At 39.8% G+C, this 18,768-nt stretch overlaps 1 protein-coding gene across 4 annotated transcripts in view; it reads right to left on the minus strand.

The window, feature by feature from the left end:
* The window catches only part of LOC110067512 (uncharacterized), a 35,542-nt gene extending 17,348 nt beyond the window's left edge, over positions 1-18,194 (minus strand). Inside the window, exons 1-4 of one of the 4 annotated variants that reach the window (XM_020774852.2) lie at positions 18,038-18,194; positions 16,711-16,743; positions 1,119-1,202; positions 435-488 (exon numbers count right to left, since the gene is read on the minus strand). In XM_020774852.2, the coding sequence (XP_020630511.1) occupies positions 435-441 (7 nt within the window). In that variant the 5' untranslated portion in view covers positions 442-488; positions 1,119-1,202; positions 16,711-16,743; positions 18,038-18,194. The remainder of the gene's footprint in view (positions 1-434; positions 489-1,118; positions 1,203-16,710; positions 16,744-18,037) is intronic. The other 3 variants (XM_089281757.1, XM_089281761.1, XM_089281769.1) reach the window with 3 other exon arrangements.
* Positions 18,195-18,768: the final 574 nt, after the last annotated feature.

The raw sequence follows: 18,768 nt of genomic DNA on the forward strand, positions 1-18,768 counted from the left end.
TTTTGGATTTGAAAAATATTTTGGGATTGTCCCCAGTATTGGCTCCTATACATTAAAAGGAAGTATGACTCATTGTTCAAATTCAACTGAATCAAAACAGTTAATACACATGAGTATCAGTCAGTCGGGTATATAATATCACATGTTTTGTGGAGTATAGCTTAAGCCAGCAATTCTGCTTGGTAAATTGGTGCTACGTTGTAGGCCTGCAGGGGGGAGAAATGTTCATGCAAGGCAATTAAGTGTGAAAAGAAAAGATGTAAGTAATCTTGACTATACTCAATCAGCCCATTTTTACAGGGCTGAATTATGTGCCTGTATGTCACTCTGACTTATACCCATTGTCATTGCGAACAGACTTAAGAATCAATTCTCTTAAGATCACTTTAAGGCAGTTATATTAAACATAATTCATCAGTGAGTTTATTACTTACCACCCATATCCTTCAAAGGTAGCTTTAGTTTGTCATTTTCCACAAGAGAAAAATCTATAAAAGGCAAAACCATTTATTTAAAATAAGAAGACAAAAAATTGTACTATGCAGGACTAAAAAATGTTCCTGAACCCTTCCTTAATCCTAGCCTAGTAATATTCTGTTAAGCTGGCTACAAATATGACTGTGCAATAGGCTGGGGTAGTAATTAATCACTTTTAAAAGTTATCACTTAATTAAACAAAAGTCCTCTTGGAGGACATGTGGTTACTGGATATGTGAATAACCTCAACAATTATTATGGTGCAAATAGAGTTGCAACTTAGGAAGCTTTAGTTTTATTGCAAAGTATTGCTTTTTTGCGTGCTTGACATTAAATGTCCTCCATCACTGTGAGCAGGATAATGGGGAACTTTGGACCTTTCTTATTATTATTATTGAAGCAAACACCTCTGATCTGCCAGTATTTTAATAAAGAATCCAGAATTGACCAGTTTAGATACATAAAAACTCAGCCTAAAACAAAAGACCTCAGTACGAGGCTCTGGGGTATAACTACAGAGTTGGTCAGGTTTATTCCCCAGAGCCTCATGCTGAGGTCTATTGTTTTAGGCTGAATTTTAATACATAAAAATTGGTCTATTTCCATATTCATGAAGAAATTATGCAAATGATCATATTGACCTGGTTCAGATGGCTTTTTGCAAAAAGAGTGTTTTAGAATCTTGTCAAGGAATCCTGACTTTGGGTGAACATTTCAATTTCCATCTGCAATTGAAACATTAGTATTTGTAACAAAACAAACATCACATCAAGATTCCGGGTAGTATGAAAAAATGAAAAAAACATTGATTTTCAAAAGATACACAATATTTGCTCAATAGATGATTTCAAGGTACATAACAATAATTGAAGGGGTGAGTGCAAAACCATGCTAAGTGACGATTTGGGTGAAAAAAAAAATTTTCGCGAAAGGGCTTGAATTTTTGCATGCGGTCTTCAATGTAATAGAAAAACGTGGTCCTGTATTTTTGTCGCTGGTTTTTGCTTCGTTCATAAAGACGCCGCTAGGAAAACCGAGTGGTTTTTCTGCATACGCAATATCTCGAAAACGAAGCGAAGCTTAGCGGAAAAACTACGGGACATTGTTAAACATACCTAAACAAAACTGTATGGGAAATTTGGAGCGTTTTCGACAAAGTTCACTTTTGATTAAAATACCTAGCGCCCTTTTCCCGCCGAGGTCTTCAAATAAACGAAGCCGGGCCTTTGTTATGATAAACAGAGCCGACCCTTTGTTATAATAGCCAAGCCAAGCCTTTGTTATAAGTCGAAGTCTCGCCTCGGTTTATTATAACAAAGGATCGGCCCGCCGCGACCGCAAGGACTTTGATTTTACTTAGAAACCAGCAAAATGTCAATTTCACGCAACTTATATAAGCTCAAATTTATTGATTTCAGGTCAAAAGTGGTTAAAACGTTGACTCATGTTAACGCGCGACGGCAAGGATGTTGATTTCTCTTAGAGAGCAGCAAAATGTCAATTTCACGCAACGTAAAAGCTCAAAAATGTCGATTTCAGGTCAAAAAAGGTTTAAATGTTGATTTCATGTTAACCCGTGACGGGAAGGTTGTTCATTTCACTTAGAAAACAGCAAAATGTTAATTTCACGCAGCGTATAAGCTCAAAAATGTTGATTTCAGGTCTAAATAGGTCAAAATGCTGATTTCGCGTTAACGCGTGACGGCAAGGATGTTGATTTCACTTAGAAAACAGCAAAATGTTAATTTCACGCAGCGTATAAGCTCAAAAATGTTGATTTCAGGTCTAAATAGGTCAAAATGCTGATTTCACGTTAGCGCTTGACGGCAAGGATGTTGATTTCGCTTAGAAAACAGCAAAATGTTGATTTAACGCAGCGTATAAGCTCAAAAATGTTGATTTCAGGTCTAAATAGGTCAAAATGCTGATTTCACGTTAACGCGTGACGGCAAGGATGTTGATTTCACTTAGAAAACAGCAAAATGTTAATTTCACGCAGCGTATAAGCTCAAAAATGTTGATTTCAGGTCTAAATAGGTCAAAATGCTGATTTCACGTTAGCGCTTGACGGCAAGGATGTTGATTTCACTTAGAAAACAGAAAAATGTTGATTTAACGCAGCGTATAAGCTCAAAAATGTCGATTTCAGGTCTAAATAGGTAAAAATGTTGATTTCACGTAACGCGTGACGGCAAGGATGTTGATTTCACTTAGAAAACAGCAAAATGTTAATTTCACGCAACGTATAAGCTCAAAAATGTTGATTTCAGGTTTAAATAGGTAAAATATGGCGGCCGGAAAATAGTGTTAACATCTGGAACTTACTTTGGTTATCTGGGACAATGACTATCTGCACTGAACAAATAAACATCAAATAAGCACTTTTCCAAATACAGCAACGTCTTAAATGGCTAAAAATCACGAGATAAATACATATTTTTCGACCAACGCGATCGTAGCTTTATGTCACGCACCGCCTAACAGTTTAACAAATTAACCCTTCTGCGCAACGTACGGGTCTCCATACATCTGCATGTCCGCTGATCCCAGAAGTTCAAAACACTACAAATCATGCCGATATGAAATAAAATCAAAGCAACCTGGATCACAGATCTATGTTACAATCGATCGCTACTTGTTGGCCATTATTATCTTTAAATGAAAAAAGCCGAAACAATCTAGTTACCAGTTCGAGAAACGCGAGCAGAACGTGATCGCAATGCATGCCGGGAAGGGTCTTTACACCTCGTGCGCGGGAAAACATGGCGGTCGATACAAAGCAAATTTTATAAGTCAAAAACCAGTTCTCGCTTTCCAAACTTTGACACTAGCAACGCTTGGCAAATGGGCCACAACTCACGAGAGGGTATTTTTCTTGGGCAAGAACTGCTCTTGGACTTTGCTGCCTGGCTCGATCTGACTTCGAACGCCGATAACACGATTACGGTATATCAGCTACCTTCGAAGTTTCAGAACACATTTTGATTCTTTAAAACGTGCTGATGACTTACGGGTTTATCGAGGCTTAATGATGCCTCTCAACCACCAGGCAGGCACACAAGGTACTTTAACACAATGCTTAAGATATTAGTTGACAGAGCTCTAATGCGGCACATCTCTTTTTAGTTCGATGGTATTTCGTTTGCCGCTCGATCGATTCACGTGTTGTGCTCACGTCACAATAGCCGATGTAAACAATCTGTTCCCAGATTTCCGCTCTATATATGCTGTGAGATTTGATTTTGACTTCATACACTATAAACAGTCTGCCTGTTTGCTGTTCAACAAATAAACTCCTAAAGACATGGCTAGGAAAAGCCAAGTATTTTTGCATACGTTATAACTCGAAAACGAAGCAAAAACCAGCGACAAAAATACAGGGCCGCCTTTTTCTATTACATTGAAGACCACATGCAAAAATTCAAGCCCTTTCGCGAAAATTTTTTTTTTCACCCAAATCGTCACTTAGCATGGTTTTGCACTCACCCCTTCAATAAAGCTCTCTGCACGCATTGCAGGCCTATGATGAGGGAGCATATTATAAAGCGCTCTGCACGCATTGCAGGCCTATGATGAGGGAGCATATTATAAAGCTCTCTGCACGCATTGCAGGCCTATGATGAGGGAGCATATTATAAGGCTCTCTGCACGCATTGCAGGCCTATGATGAGGGAGCATATTATAAAGCTCTCTGCACGCATTGCAGGCCTATGATGAGGGAGCATAATATAAAGCTCTCTGCACGCATTGCAGGCCTATGATGAGGGAGCATTGAAGGGGTGAGTGCAAAACCATGCTAAGTGACGATTTGGGTGAAAAAAAAAATTTGCGCGAAAGGGCTTGAATTTTTGCATGCGGTCTTCAATGTAATAGAAAAACGTGGTCCTGTATTTTTGTCGCTGGTTTTTGCTTCGTTCATAAAGACGCCGCTAGGAAAACCGAGTGGTTTTTCTGCATACGCAATATCTCGAAAACGAAGCGAAGCTTAGCGGAAAAACTACGGGACATTGTTAAACATACCTAAACAAAACTGTATGGGAAATTTGGAGCGTTTTCGACAAAGTTCACTTTTGATTAAAATACCTAGCGCCCTTTTCCCGCCGAGGTCTTCAAATAAACGAAGCCGGGCCTTTGTTATGATAAACAGAGCCGACCCTTTGTTATAATAGCCAAGCCAAGCCTTTGTTATAAGTCGAAGTCTCGCCTCGGTTTATTATAACAAAGGATCGGCCCGCCGCGACCGCAAGGACTTTGATTTTACTTAGAAACCAGCAAAATGTCAATTTCACGCAACTTATATAAGCTCAAATTTATTGATTTCAGGTCAAAAGTGGTTAAAACGTTGACTCATGTTAACGCGCGACGGCAAGGATGTTGATTTCTCTTAGAGAGCAGCAAAATGTCAATTTCACGCAACGTAAAAGCTCAAAAATGTCGATTTCAGGTCAAAAAAGGTTTAAATGTTGATTTCATGTTAACCCGTGACGGGAAGGTTGTTCATTTCACTTAGAAAACAGCAAAATGTTAATTTCACGCAGCGTATAAGCTCAAAAATGTTGATTTCAGGTCTAAATAGGTCAAAATGCTGATTTCGCGTTAACGCGTGACGGCAAGGATGTTGATTTCACTTAGAAAACAGCAAAATGTTAATTTCACGCAGCGTATAAGCTCAAAAATGTTGATTTCAGGTCTAAATAGGTCAAAATGCTGATTTCACGTTAGCGCTTGACGGCAAGGATGTTGATTTCGCTTAGAAAACAGCAAAATGTTGATTTAACGCAGCGTATAAGCTCAAAAATGTTGATTTCAGGTCTAAATAGGTCAAAATGCTGATTTCACGTTAACGCGTGACGGCAAGGATGTTGATTTCACTTAGAAAACAGCAAAATGTTAATTTCACGCAGCGTATAAGCTCAAAAATGTTGATTTCAGGTCTAAATAGGTCAAAATGCTGATTTCACGTTAGCGCTTGACGGCAAGGATGTTGATTTCACTTAGAAAACAGAAAAATGTTGATTTAACGCAGCGTATAAGCTCAAAAATGTCGATTTCAGGTCTAAATAGGTAAAAATGTTGATTTCACGTAACGCGTGACGGCAAGGATGTTGATTTCACTTAGAAAACAGCAAAATGTTAATTTCACGCAACGTATAAGCTCAAAAATGTTGATTTCAGGTTTAAATAGGTAAAATATGGCGGCCGGAAAATAGTGTTAACATCTGGAACTTACTTTGGTTATCTGGGACAATGACTATCTGCACTGAACAAATAAACATCAAATAAGCACTTTTCCAAATACAGCAACGTCTTAAATGGCTAAAAATCACGAGATAAATACATATTTTTCGACCAACGCGATCGTAGCTTTATGTCACGCACCGCCTAACAGTTTAACAAATTAACCCTTCTGCGCAACGTACGGGTCTCCATACATCTGCATGTCCGCTGATCCCAGAAGTTCAAAACACTACAAATCATGCCGATATGAAATAAAATCAAAGCAACCTGGATCACAGATCTATGTTACAATCGATCGCTACTTGTTGGCCATTATTATCTTTAAATGAAAAAAGCCGAAACAATCTAGTTACCAGTTCGAGAAACGCGAGCAGAACGTGATCGCAATGCATGCCGGGAAGGGTCTTTACACCTCGTGCGCGGGAAAACATGGCGGTCGATACAAGGCAAATTTTATAAGTCAAAAACCAGTTCTCGCTTTCCAAACTTTGACACTAGCAACGCTTGGCAAATGGGCCACAACTCACGAGAGGGTATTTTTCTTGGGCAAGAACTGCTCTTGGACTTTGCTGCCTGGCTCGATCTGACTTCGAACGCCGATAACACGATTACGGTATATCAGCTACCTTCGAAGTTTCAGAACACATTTTGATTCTTTAAAACGTGCTGATGACTTACGGGTTTATCGAGGCTTAATGATGCCTCTCAACCACCAGGCAGGCACACAAGGTACTTTAACACAATGCTTAAGATATTAGTTGACAGAGCTCTAATGCGGCACATCTCTTTTTAGTTCGATGGTATTTCGTTTGCCGCTCGATCGATTCACGTGTTGTGCTCACGTCACAATAGCCGATGTAAACAATCTGTTCCCAGATTTCCGCTCTATATATGCTGTGAGATTTGATTTTGACTTCATACACTATAAACAGTCTGCCTGTTTGCTGTTCAACAAATAAACTCCTAAAGACATGGCTAGGAAAAGCCAAGTATTTTTGCATACGTTATAACTCGAAAACGAAGCAAAAACCAGCGACAAAAATACAGGGCCGCCTTTTTCTATTACATTGAAGACCACATGCAAAAATTCAAGCCCTTTCGCGAAAATTTTTTTTTTCACCCAAATCGTCACTTAGCATGGTTTTGCACTCACCCCTTCAATAAAGCTCTCTGCACGCATTGCAGGCCTATGATGAGGGAGCATATTATAAAGCGCTCTGCACGCATTGCAGGCCTATGATGAGGGAGCATATTATAAAGCTCTCTGCACGCATTGCAGGCCTATGATGAGGGAGCATATTATAAGGCTCTCTGCACGCATTGCAGGCCTATGATGAGGGAGCATATTATAAAGCTCTCTGCACGCATTGCAGGCCTATGATGAGGGAGCATAATATAAAGCTCTCTGCACGCATTGCAGGCCTATGATGAGGGAGCATTGAAGGGGTGAGTGCAAAACCATGCTAAGTGACGATTTGGGTGAAAAAAAAAATTTGCGCGAAAGGGCTTGAATTTTTGCATGCGGTCTTCAATGTAATAGAAAAACGTGGTCCTGTATTTTTGTCGCTGGTTTTTGCTTCGTTCATAAAGACGCCGCTAGGAAAACCGAGTGGTTTTTCTGCATACGCAATATCTCGAAAACGAAGCGAAGCTTAGCGGAAAAACTACGGGACATTGTTAAACATACCTAAACAAAACTGTATGGGAAATTTGGAGCGTTTTCGACAAAGTTCACTTTTGATTAAAATACCTAGCGCCCTTTTCCCGCCGAGGTCTTCAAATAAACGAAGCCGGGCCTTTGTTATGATAAACAGAGCCGACCCTTTGTTATAATAGCCAAGCCAAGCCTTTGTTATAAGTCGAAGTCTCGCCTCGGTTTATTATAACAAAGGATCGGCCCGCCGCGACCGCAAGGACTTTGATTTTACTTAGAAACCAGCAAAATGTCAATTTCACGCAACTTATATAAGCTCAAATTTATTGATTTCAGGTCAAAAGTGGTTAAAACGTTGACTCATGTTAACGCGCGACGGCAAGGATGTTGATTTCTCTTAGAGAGCAGCAAAATGTCAATTTCACGCAACGTAAAAGCTCAAAAATGTCGATTTCAGGTCAAAAAAGGTTTAAATGTTGATTTCATGTTAACCCGTGACGGGAAGGTTGTTCATTTCACTTAGAAAACAGCAAAATGTTAATTTCACGCAGCGTATAAGCTCAAAAATGTTGATTTCAGGTCTAAATAGGTCAAAATGCTGATTTCGCGTTAACGCGTGACGGCAAGGATGTTGATTTCACTTAGAAAACAGCAAAATGTTAATTTCACGCAGCGTATAAGCTCAAAAATGTTGATTTCAGGTCTAAATAGGTCAAAATGCTGATTTCACGTTAGCGCTTGACGGCAAGGATGTTGATTTCGCTTAGAAAACAGCAAAATGTTGATTTAACGCAGCGTATAAGCTCAAAAATGTTGATTTCAGGTCTAAATAGGTCAAAATGCTGATTTCACGTTAACGCGTGACGGCAAGGATGTTGATTTCACTTAGAAAACAGCAAAATGTTAATTTCACGCAGCGTATAAGCTCAAAAATGTTGATTTCAGGTCTAAATAGGTCAAAATGCTGATTTCACGTTAGCGCTTGACGGCAAGGATGTTGATTTCACTTAGAAAACAGAAAAATGTTGATTTAACGCAGCGTATAAGCTCAAAAATGTCGATTTCAGGTCTAAATAGGTAAAAATGTTGATTTCACGTAACGCGTGACGGCAAGGATGTTGATTTCACTTAGAAAACAGCAAAATGTTAATTTCACGCAACGTATAAGCTCAAAAATGTTGATTTCAGGTTTAAATAGGTAAAATATGGCGGCCGGAAAATAGTGTTAACATCTGGAACTTACTTTGGTTATCTGGGACAATGACTATCTGCACTGAACAAATAAACATCAAATAAGCACTTTTCCAAATACAGCAACGTCTTAAATGGCTAAAAATCACGAGATAAATACATATTTTTCGACCAACGCGATCGTAGCTTTATGTCACGCACCGCCTAACAGTTTAACAAATTAACCCTTCTGCGCAACGTACGGGTCTCCATACATCTGCATGTCCGCTGATCCCAGAAGTTCAAAACACTACAAATCATGCCGATATGAAATAAAATCAAAGCAACCTGGATCACAGATCTATGTTACAATCGATCGCTACTTGTTGGCCATTATTATCTTTAAATGAAAAAAGCCGAAACAATCTAGTTACCAGTTCGAGAAACGCGAGCAGAACGTGATCGCAATGCATGCCGGGAAGGGTCTTTACACCTCGTGCGCGGGAAAACATGGCGGTCGATACAAGGCAAATTTTATAAGTCAAAAACCAGTTCTCGCTTTCCAAACTTTGACACTAGCAACGCTTGGCAAATGGGCCACAACTCACGAGAGGGTATTTTTCTTGGGCAAGAACTGCTCTTGGACTTTGCTGCCTGGCTCGATCTGACTTCGAACGCCGATAACACGATTACGGTATATCAGCTACCTTCGAAGTTTCAGAACACATTTTGATTCTTTAAAACGTGCTGATGACTTACGGGTTTATCGAGGCTTAATGATGCCTCTCAACCACCAGGCAGGCACACAAGGTACTTTAACACAATGCTTAAGATATTAGTTGACAGAGCTCTAATGCGGCACATCTCTTTTTAGTTCGATGGTATTTCGTTTGCCGCTCGATCGATTCACGTGTTGTGCTCACGTCACAATAGCCGATGTAAACAATCTGTTCCCAGATTTCCGCTCTATATATGCTGTGAGATTTGATTTTGACTTCATACACTATAAACAGTCTGCCTGTTTGCTGTTCAACAAATAAACTCCTAAAGACATGGCTAGGAAAAGCCAAGTATTTTTGCATACGTTATAACTCGAAAACGAAGCAAAAACCAGCGACAAAAATACAGGGCCGCCTTTTTCTATTACATTGAAGACCACATGCAAAAATTCAAGCCCTTTCGCGAAAATTTTTTTTTTCACCCAAATCGTCACTTAGCATGGTTTTGCACTCACCCCTTCAATAAAGCTCTCTGCACGCATTGCAGGCCTATGATGAGGGAGCATATTATAAAGCGCTCTGCACGCATTGCAGGCCTATGATGAGGGAGCATATTATAAAGCTCTCTGCACGCATTGCAGGCCTATGATGAGGGAGCATATTATAAGGCTCTCTGCACGCATTGCAGGCCTATGATGAGGGAGCATATTATAAAGCTCTCTGCACGCATTGCAGGCCTATGATGAGGGAGCATAATATAAAGCTCTCTGCACGCATTGCAGGCCTATGATGAGGGAGCATTGAAGGGGTGAGTGCAAAACCATGCTAAGTGACGATTTGGGTGAAAAAAAAAATTTTCGCGAAAGGGCTTGAATTTTTGCATGCGGTCTTCAATGTAATAGAAAAACGTGGTCCTGTATTTTTGTCGCTGGTTTTTGCTTCGTTCATAAAGACGCCGCTAGGAAAACCGAGTGGTTTTTCTGCATACGCAATATCTCGAAAACGAAGCGAAGCTTAGCGGAAAAACTACGGGACATTGTTAAACATACCTAAACAAAACTGTATGGGAAATTTGGAGCGTTTTCGACAAAGTTCACTTTTGATTAAAATACCTAGCGCCCTTTTCCCGCCGAGGTCTTCAAATAAACGAAGCCGGGCCTTTGTTATGATAAACAGAGCCGACCCTTTGTTATAATAGCCAAGCCAAGCCTTTGTTATAAGTCGAAGTCTCGCCTCGGTTTATTATAACAAAGGATCGGCCCGCCGCGACCGCAAGGACTTTGATTTTACTTAGAAACCAGCAAAATGTCAATTTCACGCAACTTATATAAGCTCAAATTTATTGATTTCAGGTCAAAAGTGGTTAAAACGTTGACTCATGTTAACGCGCGACGGCAAGGATGTTGATTTCTCTTAGAGAGCAGCAAAATGTCAATTTCACGCAACGTAAAAGCTCAAAAATGTCGATTTCAGGTCAAAAAAGGTTTAAATGTTGATTTCATGTTAACCCGTGACGGGAAGGTTGTTCATTTCACTTAGAAAACAGCAAAATGTTAATTTCACGCAGCGTATAAGCTCAAAAATGTTGATTTCAGGTCTAAATAGGTCAAAATGCTGATTTCGCGTTAACGCGTGACGGCAAGGATGTTGATTTCACTTAGAAAACAGCAAAATGTTAATTTCACGCAGCGTATAAGCTCAAAAATGTTGATTTCAGGTCTAAATAGGTCAAAATGCTGATTTCACGTTAGCGCTTGACGGCAAGGATGTTGATTTCGCTTAGAAAACAGCAAAATGTTGATTTAACGCAGCGTATAAGCTCAAAAATGTTGATTTCAGGTCTAAATAGGTCAAAATGCTGATTTCACGTTAACGCGTGACGGCAAGGATGTTGATTTCACTTAGAAAACAGCAAAATGTTAATTTCACGCAGCGTATAAGCTCAAAAATGTTGATTTCAGGTCTAAATAGGTCAAAATGCTGATTTCACGTTAGCGCTTGACGGCAAGGATGTTGATTTCACTTAGAAAACAGAAAAATGTTGATTTAACGCAGCGTATAAGCTCAAAAATGTCGATTTCAGGTCTAAATAGGTAAAAATGTTGATTTCACGTAACGCGTGACGGCAAGGATGTTGATTTCACTTAGAAAACAGCAAAATGTTAATTTCACGCAACGTATAAGCTCAAAAATGTTGATTTCAGGTTTAAATAGGTAAAATATGGCGGCCGGAAAATAGTGTTAACATCTGGAACTTACTTTGGTTATCTGGGACAATGACTATCTGCACTGAACAAATAAACATCAAATAAGCACTTTTCCAAATACAGCAACGTCTTAAATGGCTAAAAATCACGAGATAAATACATATTTTTCGACCAACGCGATCGTAGCTTTATGTCACGCACCGCCTAACAGTTTAACAAATTAACCCTTCTGCGCAACGTACGGGTCTCCATACATCTGCATGTCCGCTGATCCCAGAAGTTCAAAACACTACAAATCATGCCGATATGAAATAAAATCAAAGCAACCTGGATCACAGATCTATGTTACAATCGATCGCTACTTGTTGGCCATTATTATCTTTAAATGAAAAAAGCCGAAACAATCTAGTTACCAGTTCGAGAAACGCGAGCAGAACGTGATCGCAATGCATGCCGGGAAGGGTCTTTACACCTCGTGCGCGGGAAAACATGGCGGTCGATACAAGGCAAATTTTATAAGTCAAAAACCAGTTCTCGCTTTCCAAACTTTGACACTAGCAACGCTTGGCAAATGGGCCACAACTCACGAGAGGGTATTTTTCTTGGGCAAGAACTGCTCTTGGACTTTGCTGCCTGGCTCGATCTGACTTCGAACGCCGATAACACGATTACGGTATATCAGCTACCTTCGAAGTTTCAGAACACATTTTGATTCTTTAAAACGTGCTGATGACTTACGGGTTTATCGAGGCTTAATGATGCCTCTCAACCACCAGGCAGGCACACAAGGTACTTTAACACAATGCTTAAGATATTAGTTGACAGAGCTCTAATGCGGCACATCTCTTTTTAGTTCGATGGTATTTCGTTTGCCGCTCGATCGATTCACGTGTTGTGCTCACGTCACAATAGCCGATGTAAACAATCTGTTCCCAGATTTCCGCTCTATATATGCTGTGAGATTTGATTTTGACTTCATACACTATAAACAGTCTGCCTGTTTGCTGTTCAACAAATAAACTCCTAAAGACATGGCTAGGAAAAGCCAAGTATTTTTCCATACGTTATAACTCGAAAACGAAGCAAAAACCAGCGACAAAAATACAGGGCCGCCTTTTTCTATTACATTGAAGACCACATGCAAAAATTCAAGCCCTTTCGCGAAAATTTTTTTTTTCACCCAAATCGTCACTTAGCATGGTTTTGCACTCACCCCTTCAATAAAGCTCTCTGCACGCATTGCAGGCCTATGATGAGGGAGCATATTATAAAGCGCTCTGCACGCATTGCAGGCCTATGATGAGGGAGCATATTATAAAGCTCTCTGCACGCATTGCAGGCCTATGATGAGGGAGCATATTATAAGGCTCTCTGCACGCATTGCAGGCCTATGATGAGGGAGCATATTATAAAGCTCTCTGCACGCATTGCAGGCCTATGATGAGGGAGCATAATATAAAGCTCTCTGCACGCATTGCAGGCCTATGATGAGGGAGCATTGAAGGGGTGAGTGCAAAACCATGCTAAGTGACGATTTGGGTGAAAAAAAAAATTTTCGCGAAAGGGCTTGAATTTTTGCATGCGGTCTTCAATGTAATAGAAAAACGTGGTCCTGTATTTTTGTCGCTGGTTTTTGCTTCGTTCATAAAGACGCCGCTAGGAAAACCGAGTGGTTTTTCTGCATACGCAATATCTCGAAAACGAAGCGAAGCTTAGCGGAAAAACTACGGGACATTGTTAAACATACCTAAACAAAACTGTATGGGAAATTTGGAGCGTTTTCGACAAAGTTCACTTTTGATTAAAATACCTAGCGCCCTTTTCCCGCCGAGGTCTTCAAATAAACGAAGCCGGGCCTTTGTTATGATAAACAGAGCCGACCCTTTGTTATAATAGCCAAGCCAAGCCTTTGTTATAAGTCGAAGTCTCGCCTCGGTTTATTATAACAAAGGATCGGCCCGCCGCGACCGCAAGGACTTTGATTTTACTTAGAAACCAGCAAAATGTCAATTTCACGCAACTTATATAAGCTCAAATTTATTGATTTCAGGTCAAAAGTGGTTAAAACGTTGACTCATGTTAACGCGCGACGGCAAGGATGTTGATTTCTCTTAGAGAGCAGCAAAATGTCAATTTCACGCAACGTAAAAGCTCAAAAATGTCGATTTCAGGTCAAAAAAGGTTTAAATGTTGATTTCATGTTAACCCGTGACGGGAAGGTTGTTCATTTCACTTAGAAAACAGCAAAATGTTAATTTCACGCAGCGTATAAGCTCAAAAATGTTGATTTCAGGTCTAAATAGGTCAAAATGCTGATTTCGCGTTAACGCGTGACGGCAAGGATGTTGATTTCACTTAGAAAACAGCAAAATGTTAATTTCACGCAGCGTATAAGCTCAAAAATGTTGATTTCAGGTCTAAATAGGTCAAAATGCTGATTTCACGTTAGCGCTTGACGGCAAGGATGTTGATTTCGCTTAGAAAACAGCAAAATGTTGATTTAACGCAGCGTATAAGCTCAAAAATGTTGATTTCAGGTCTAAATAGGTCAAAATGCTGATTTCACGTTAACGCGTGACGGCAAGGATGTTGATTTCACTTAGAAAACAGCAAAATGTTAATTTCACGCAGCGTATAAGCTCAAAAATGTTGATTTCAGGTCTAAATAGGTCAAAATGCTGATTTCACGTTAGCGCTTGACGGCAAGGATGTTGATTTCACTTAGAAAACAGAAAAATGTTGATTTAACGCAGCGTATAAGCTCAAAAATGTCGATTTCAGGTCTAAATAGGTAAAAATGTTGATTTCACGTAACGCGTGACGGCAAGGATGTTGATTTCACTTAGAAAACAGCAAAATGTTAATTTCACGCAACGTATAAGCTCAAAAATGTTGATTTCAGGTTTAAATAGGTAAAATATGGCGGCCGGAAAATAGTGTTAACATCTGGAACTTACTTTGGTTATCTGGGACAATGACTATCTGCACTGAACAAATAAACATCAAATAAGCACTTTTCCAAATACAGCAACGTCTTAAATGGCTAAAAATCACGAGATAAATACATATTTTTCGACCAACGCGATCGTAGCTTTATGTCACGCACCGCCTAACAGTTTAACAAATTAACCCTTCTGCGCAACGTACGGGTCTCCATACATCTGCATGTCCGCTGATCCCAGAAGTTCAAAACACTACAAATCATGCCGATATGAAATAAAATCAAAGCAACCTGGATCACAGATCTATGTTACAATCGATCGCTACTTGTTGGCCATTATTATCTTTAAATGAAAAAAGCCGAAACAATCTAGTTACCAGTTCGAGAAACGCGAGCAGAACGTGATCGCAATGCATGCCGGGAAGGGTCTTTACACCTCGTGCGCGGGAAAACATGGCGGTCGATACAAGGCAAATTTTATAAGTCAAAAACCAGTTCTCGCTTTCCAAACTTTGACACTAGCAACGCTTGGCAAATGGGCCACAACTCACGAGAGGGTATTTTTCTTGGGCAAGAACTGCTCTTGGACTTTGCTGCCTGGCTCGATCTGACTTCGAACGCCGATAACACGATTACGGTATATCAGCTACCTTCGAAGTTTCAGAACACATTTTGATTCTTTAAAACGTGCTGATGACTTACGGGTTTATCGAGGCTTAATGATGCCTCTCAACCACCAGGCAGGCACACAAGGTACTTTAACACAATGCTTAAGATATTAGTTGACAGAGCTCTAATGCGGCACATCTCTTTTTAGTTCGATGGTATTTCGTTTGCCGCTCGATCGATTCACGTGTTGTGCTCACGTCACAATAGCCGATGTAAACAATCTGTTCCCAGATTTCCGCTCTATATATGCTGTGAGATTTGATTTTGACTTCATACACTATAAACAGTCTGCCTGTTTGCTGTTCAACAAATAAACTCCTAAAGACATGGCTAGGAAAAGCCAAGTATTTTTCCATACGTTATAACTCGAAAACGAAGCAAAAACCAGCGACAAAAATACAGGGCCGCCTTTTTCTATTACATTGAAGACCACATGCAAAAATTCAAGCCCTTTCGCGAAAATTTTTTTTTTCACCCAAATCGTCACTTAGCATGGTTTTGCACTCACCCCTTCAATTGTATTTCTGATCAAAAGCTTTCAGAAACCACAAGAAGACCTGCAAGATTCTTTGAGAACAATATTTTGACACACTTGGTGAAAGCTGTGCCTGGTTGTAATGATCAAGAAAGAAAGATCCAAAAGTGAGTAAACATTGCCTACTCACCAAGATATCCCAAAATTATGTATGTCACTAATAATGTCCTACATTTCAACTCAGCGACTGGTCAGATATTGTAGACATTCATAGCTCCAACCGTAGGAAGGTATCCATATACATGGACTTGCTACAAGCAATTTAGAGGGATCATGTGTACTTAAGGCATCTGTCGGCCGAGTATCGGTCGATACTATTCGCCAATATGTCGACCGACACTCGGCCAACATATCGACCAACATCAACGGACACGCATGTTGGCTGACACTCGACTGATACTTTCCCGACACTCGGCCAACAGTTGGCCAATACTTCACTGACACTCAGTCAACACTACACGCTCATTTGGTCAGCTCTCGTTGCTGGTCGACTTCTATCTTCTCTACTCAAATATTAAATAATCTTCTCTAGTCTTTTGAGAGGGTCTTTCGGAGGCCCTCAGCCGTTTTTGACTCTTCATACCGGCAACGTTCTTCTATCTCAATGACTGTTTTTTCCAGCTATGATTGTCGAGACCTCAAGTTGCATTAGAAATGTATTCAAAATGACGGCAGTTTGAGCTGCATCCTCACTCCATCAACACATGAGCATAGACGATAGAGACTCTTCTTTCGCGTCTCCTGTGGGTAAGGAGATGGCTGCTATTTCAGCAAAACAACAGTTAGCAATACACCAATACCACCAACAGTCCACCGATACACCACCAACTGTTGATCGCAACACATCAGTCGAGGTTTCAGCCGAGTGTCGACCGACATACCAACTGATAGTGTCGACCAACGGTCTATTAACTTGAATAACATGTCGACCGACAATCAGCCCACTCTCAGTCGAAATGTCGACCACGTATTGGCCGATATCTCGCCCGACTGTCTGTCAATATATCGGCCAACAGTATCGGCTGATACTCAAGCGACAGATGCCTTAAGTACACATGATCCATTTAGAGTTGTCATGCTCATAATCTCAAATCACTCACCCTAATTACATGATTTTGGAACTGAGTGGTCACCTGAGGTGAAACAATCACAAAATAATAATATTTCTGTTATTGATATGATTTGATGATGGTTAGTTCATACACCAACAGAAAAAGCACTGGCAGAAAAACATTTGCAAACTAAACTTGACTTGGATATTTTGACTGATAGTTGTGGTAGTAATTGCACTTCACATGCTCTTTTCATGTATTTCATCTTATATATATTTTATGCAGTTTTATCTTGTTTTTATAATAGCTTTTAGTATAAATCTACCAGCATTCTATCACGAATGCCATTGTCTAATTGGCTACACTACTATCAACTATTCTGTGATAGATAGTGAGTAGCTAGCGTAGCAGTGTGCACTTGTTAACAAAATGACAGCCGCTTCTTTGCATTTTCAAGGTGTCTGTGAAGAGTAATTAGATAAAGTTTTGAACGACTAGTAGAATTATACAAAAACAATTAGATTATTCGCAGCCCGAGTCAACTATCACGCGATAGAAATCTCAAGCTCATAATCTAATTGTTTAATAGATCTTGTCATTTTAATCCTTTATGTTAAAGTGTCCACATTTAGTGGTTTTGTTACTGCTATTTTAGCCCAAGACTTAAATAAAGTTACTTACTTACTTTTACTTTACTGCCATAAGTAATGATGAAATGGCCTGCCTAACTAGTATAAAAAGTCCAAATTTATGCTTCTGAGGGTTTTTAAAGTTTAAAATCCAACAAAAAAGCCGTGCCAAATATTCCAGTAAACACCAGCTGATTATCTAAAGCTTGTAAGTCAACTCAAAGGGCAAATGATTTGAGAACAAAACAACTGTAAAAGCTTCAATCTCAACAACCTATCCTGTCAGAGTGAGACTATAATTATAATTTGTAAATGTACCAGAGCCCAAGTGAATTTCACAAACCTAAACGTATGGTTTTAATAGCACCCTGAGAATTCTCTTATCTCTATCACAAAAAACTATACTAAAAGCTCATTAAGCAACTTTTGCGTCTGTTACAAATGGGTCGGCATGTACAGGAACGCTCAGGAAGCTAATACGTAGTTTGTGTTTAGATACGTTTAGTATTAAATCGCCAATACATCAAATTCACTTATATTGATCTCCATCGACCATGAAATATCGTTATATAGGGACGTCTTAAAAGGTTCAATGGTTTCTAAACAGTTTACACTTAAACACGACCATGAGCTGACTATGACTGGCCAACACGCTATTAATTTGAAGTCGAAGGGTAGCTTACGTTCTTACAATCTGTATCAGACCTATCTAGAGTCATGACTTCTTCAGATATAACTTAGCTTACCTCAGGCTCAATCCTGACGAAAATTCCGAAAGGAGACGGAGCAAACCAGGACATAAAGAAATGAACCCGCCACAACAACAGCCACAACAGCCACCACAGCTAACTGATTCTCCAACCGAGAAATAAAATTGACGTCAGTTTTATATGCGTCTGTGCTCTTATTGATGATAAATTGCGTCATAACCTTGTCGAAGTGGCTGTGGAACCACGGGATTCGAACCCATGACCTGTGCGATACCGGTGCAATGCTCGACCAACTGAGCTATAAAGCCAACTGGGAGCTGGTCAACCATATCTTCATTCCACGAGCGCGTTGGATATGAGTTGTCTTTAATCATCTCATATCCAACAAGCGCGAGTGGAATACTTGTTTTAAAACGCACCCAAAAAGTAGAAAACTGTAATAAAATAATCAATTAATGTTGTAGTTACTTCTGAACAAAGTAAATTGAACCTAGAATTCTCATGTTTACTACTAGAATAGAAGAGGCTAAAACCCACGTAAGTTAATCGGTATTGCATTTAGTTTTGGAAAAGACCGGCCTCTATCGGTAATGTCGTATACTTTTTAATAGCATAAATTATATACTGTAGAATTTCGAAAATAACGGCTCCCCAAAAGTAACGTGGCATTGACGTGGCATTACCTTCCTATTGAACCCCGAAAGTAACGACCCGCCCGAATGTCAGTAGTGCCGGCTCTTTAATTGAAGAAGTCACTGAAAAAGAGC

The sequence above is a fragment of the Orbicella faveolata genome, unplaced genomic scaffold, assembly GCF_042242905.1.
Source record: "Orbicella faveolata isolate gen_17 unplaced genomic scaffold, um_ofav_v1 contig_12, whole genome shotgun sequence".
NCBI lineage: Eukaryota > Metazoa > Cnidaria > Anthozoa > Scleractinia > Merulinidae > Orbicella > Orbicella faveolata.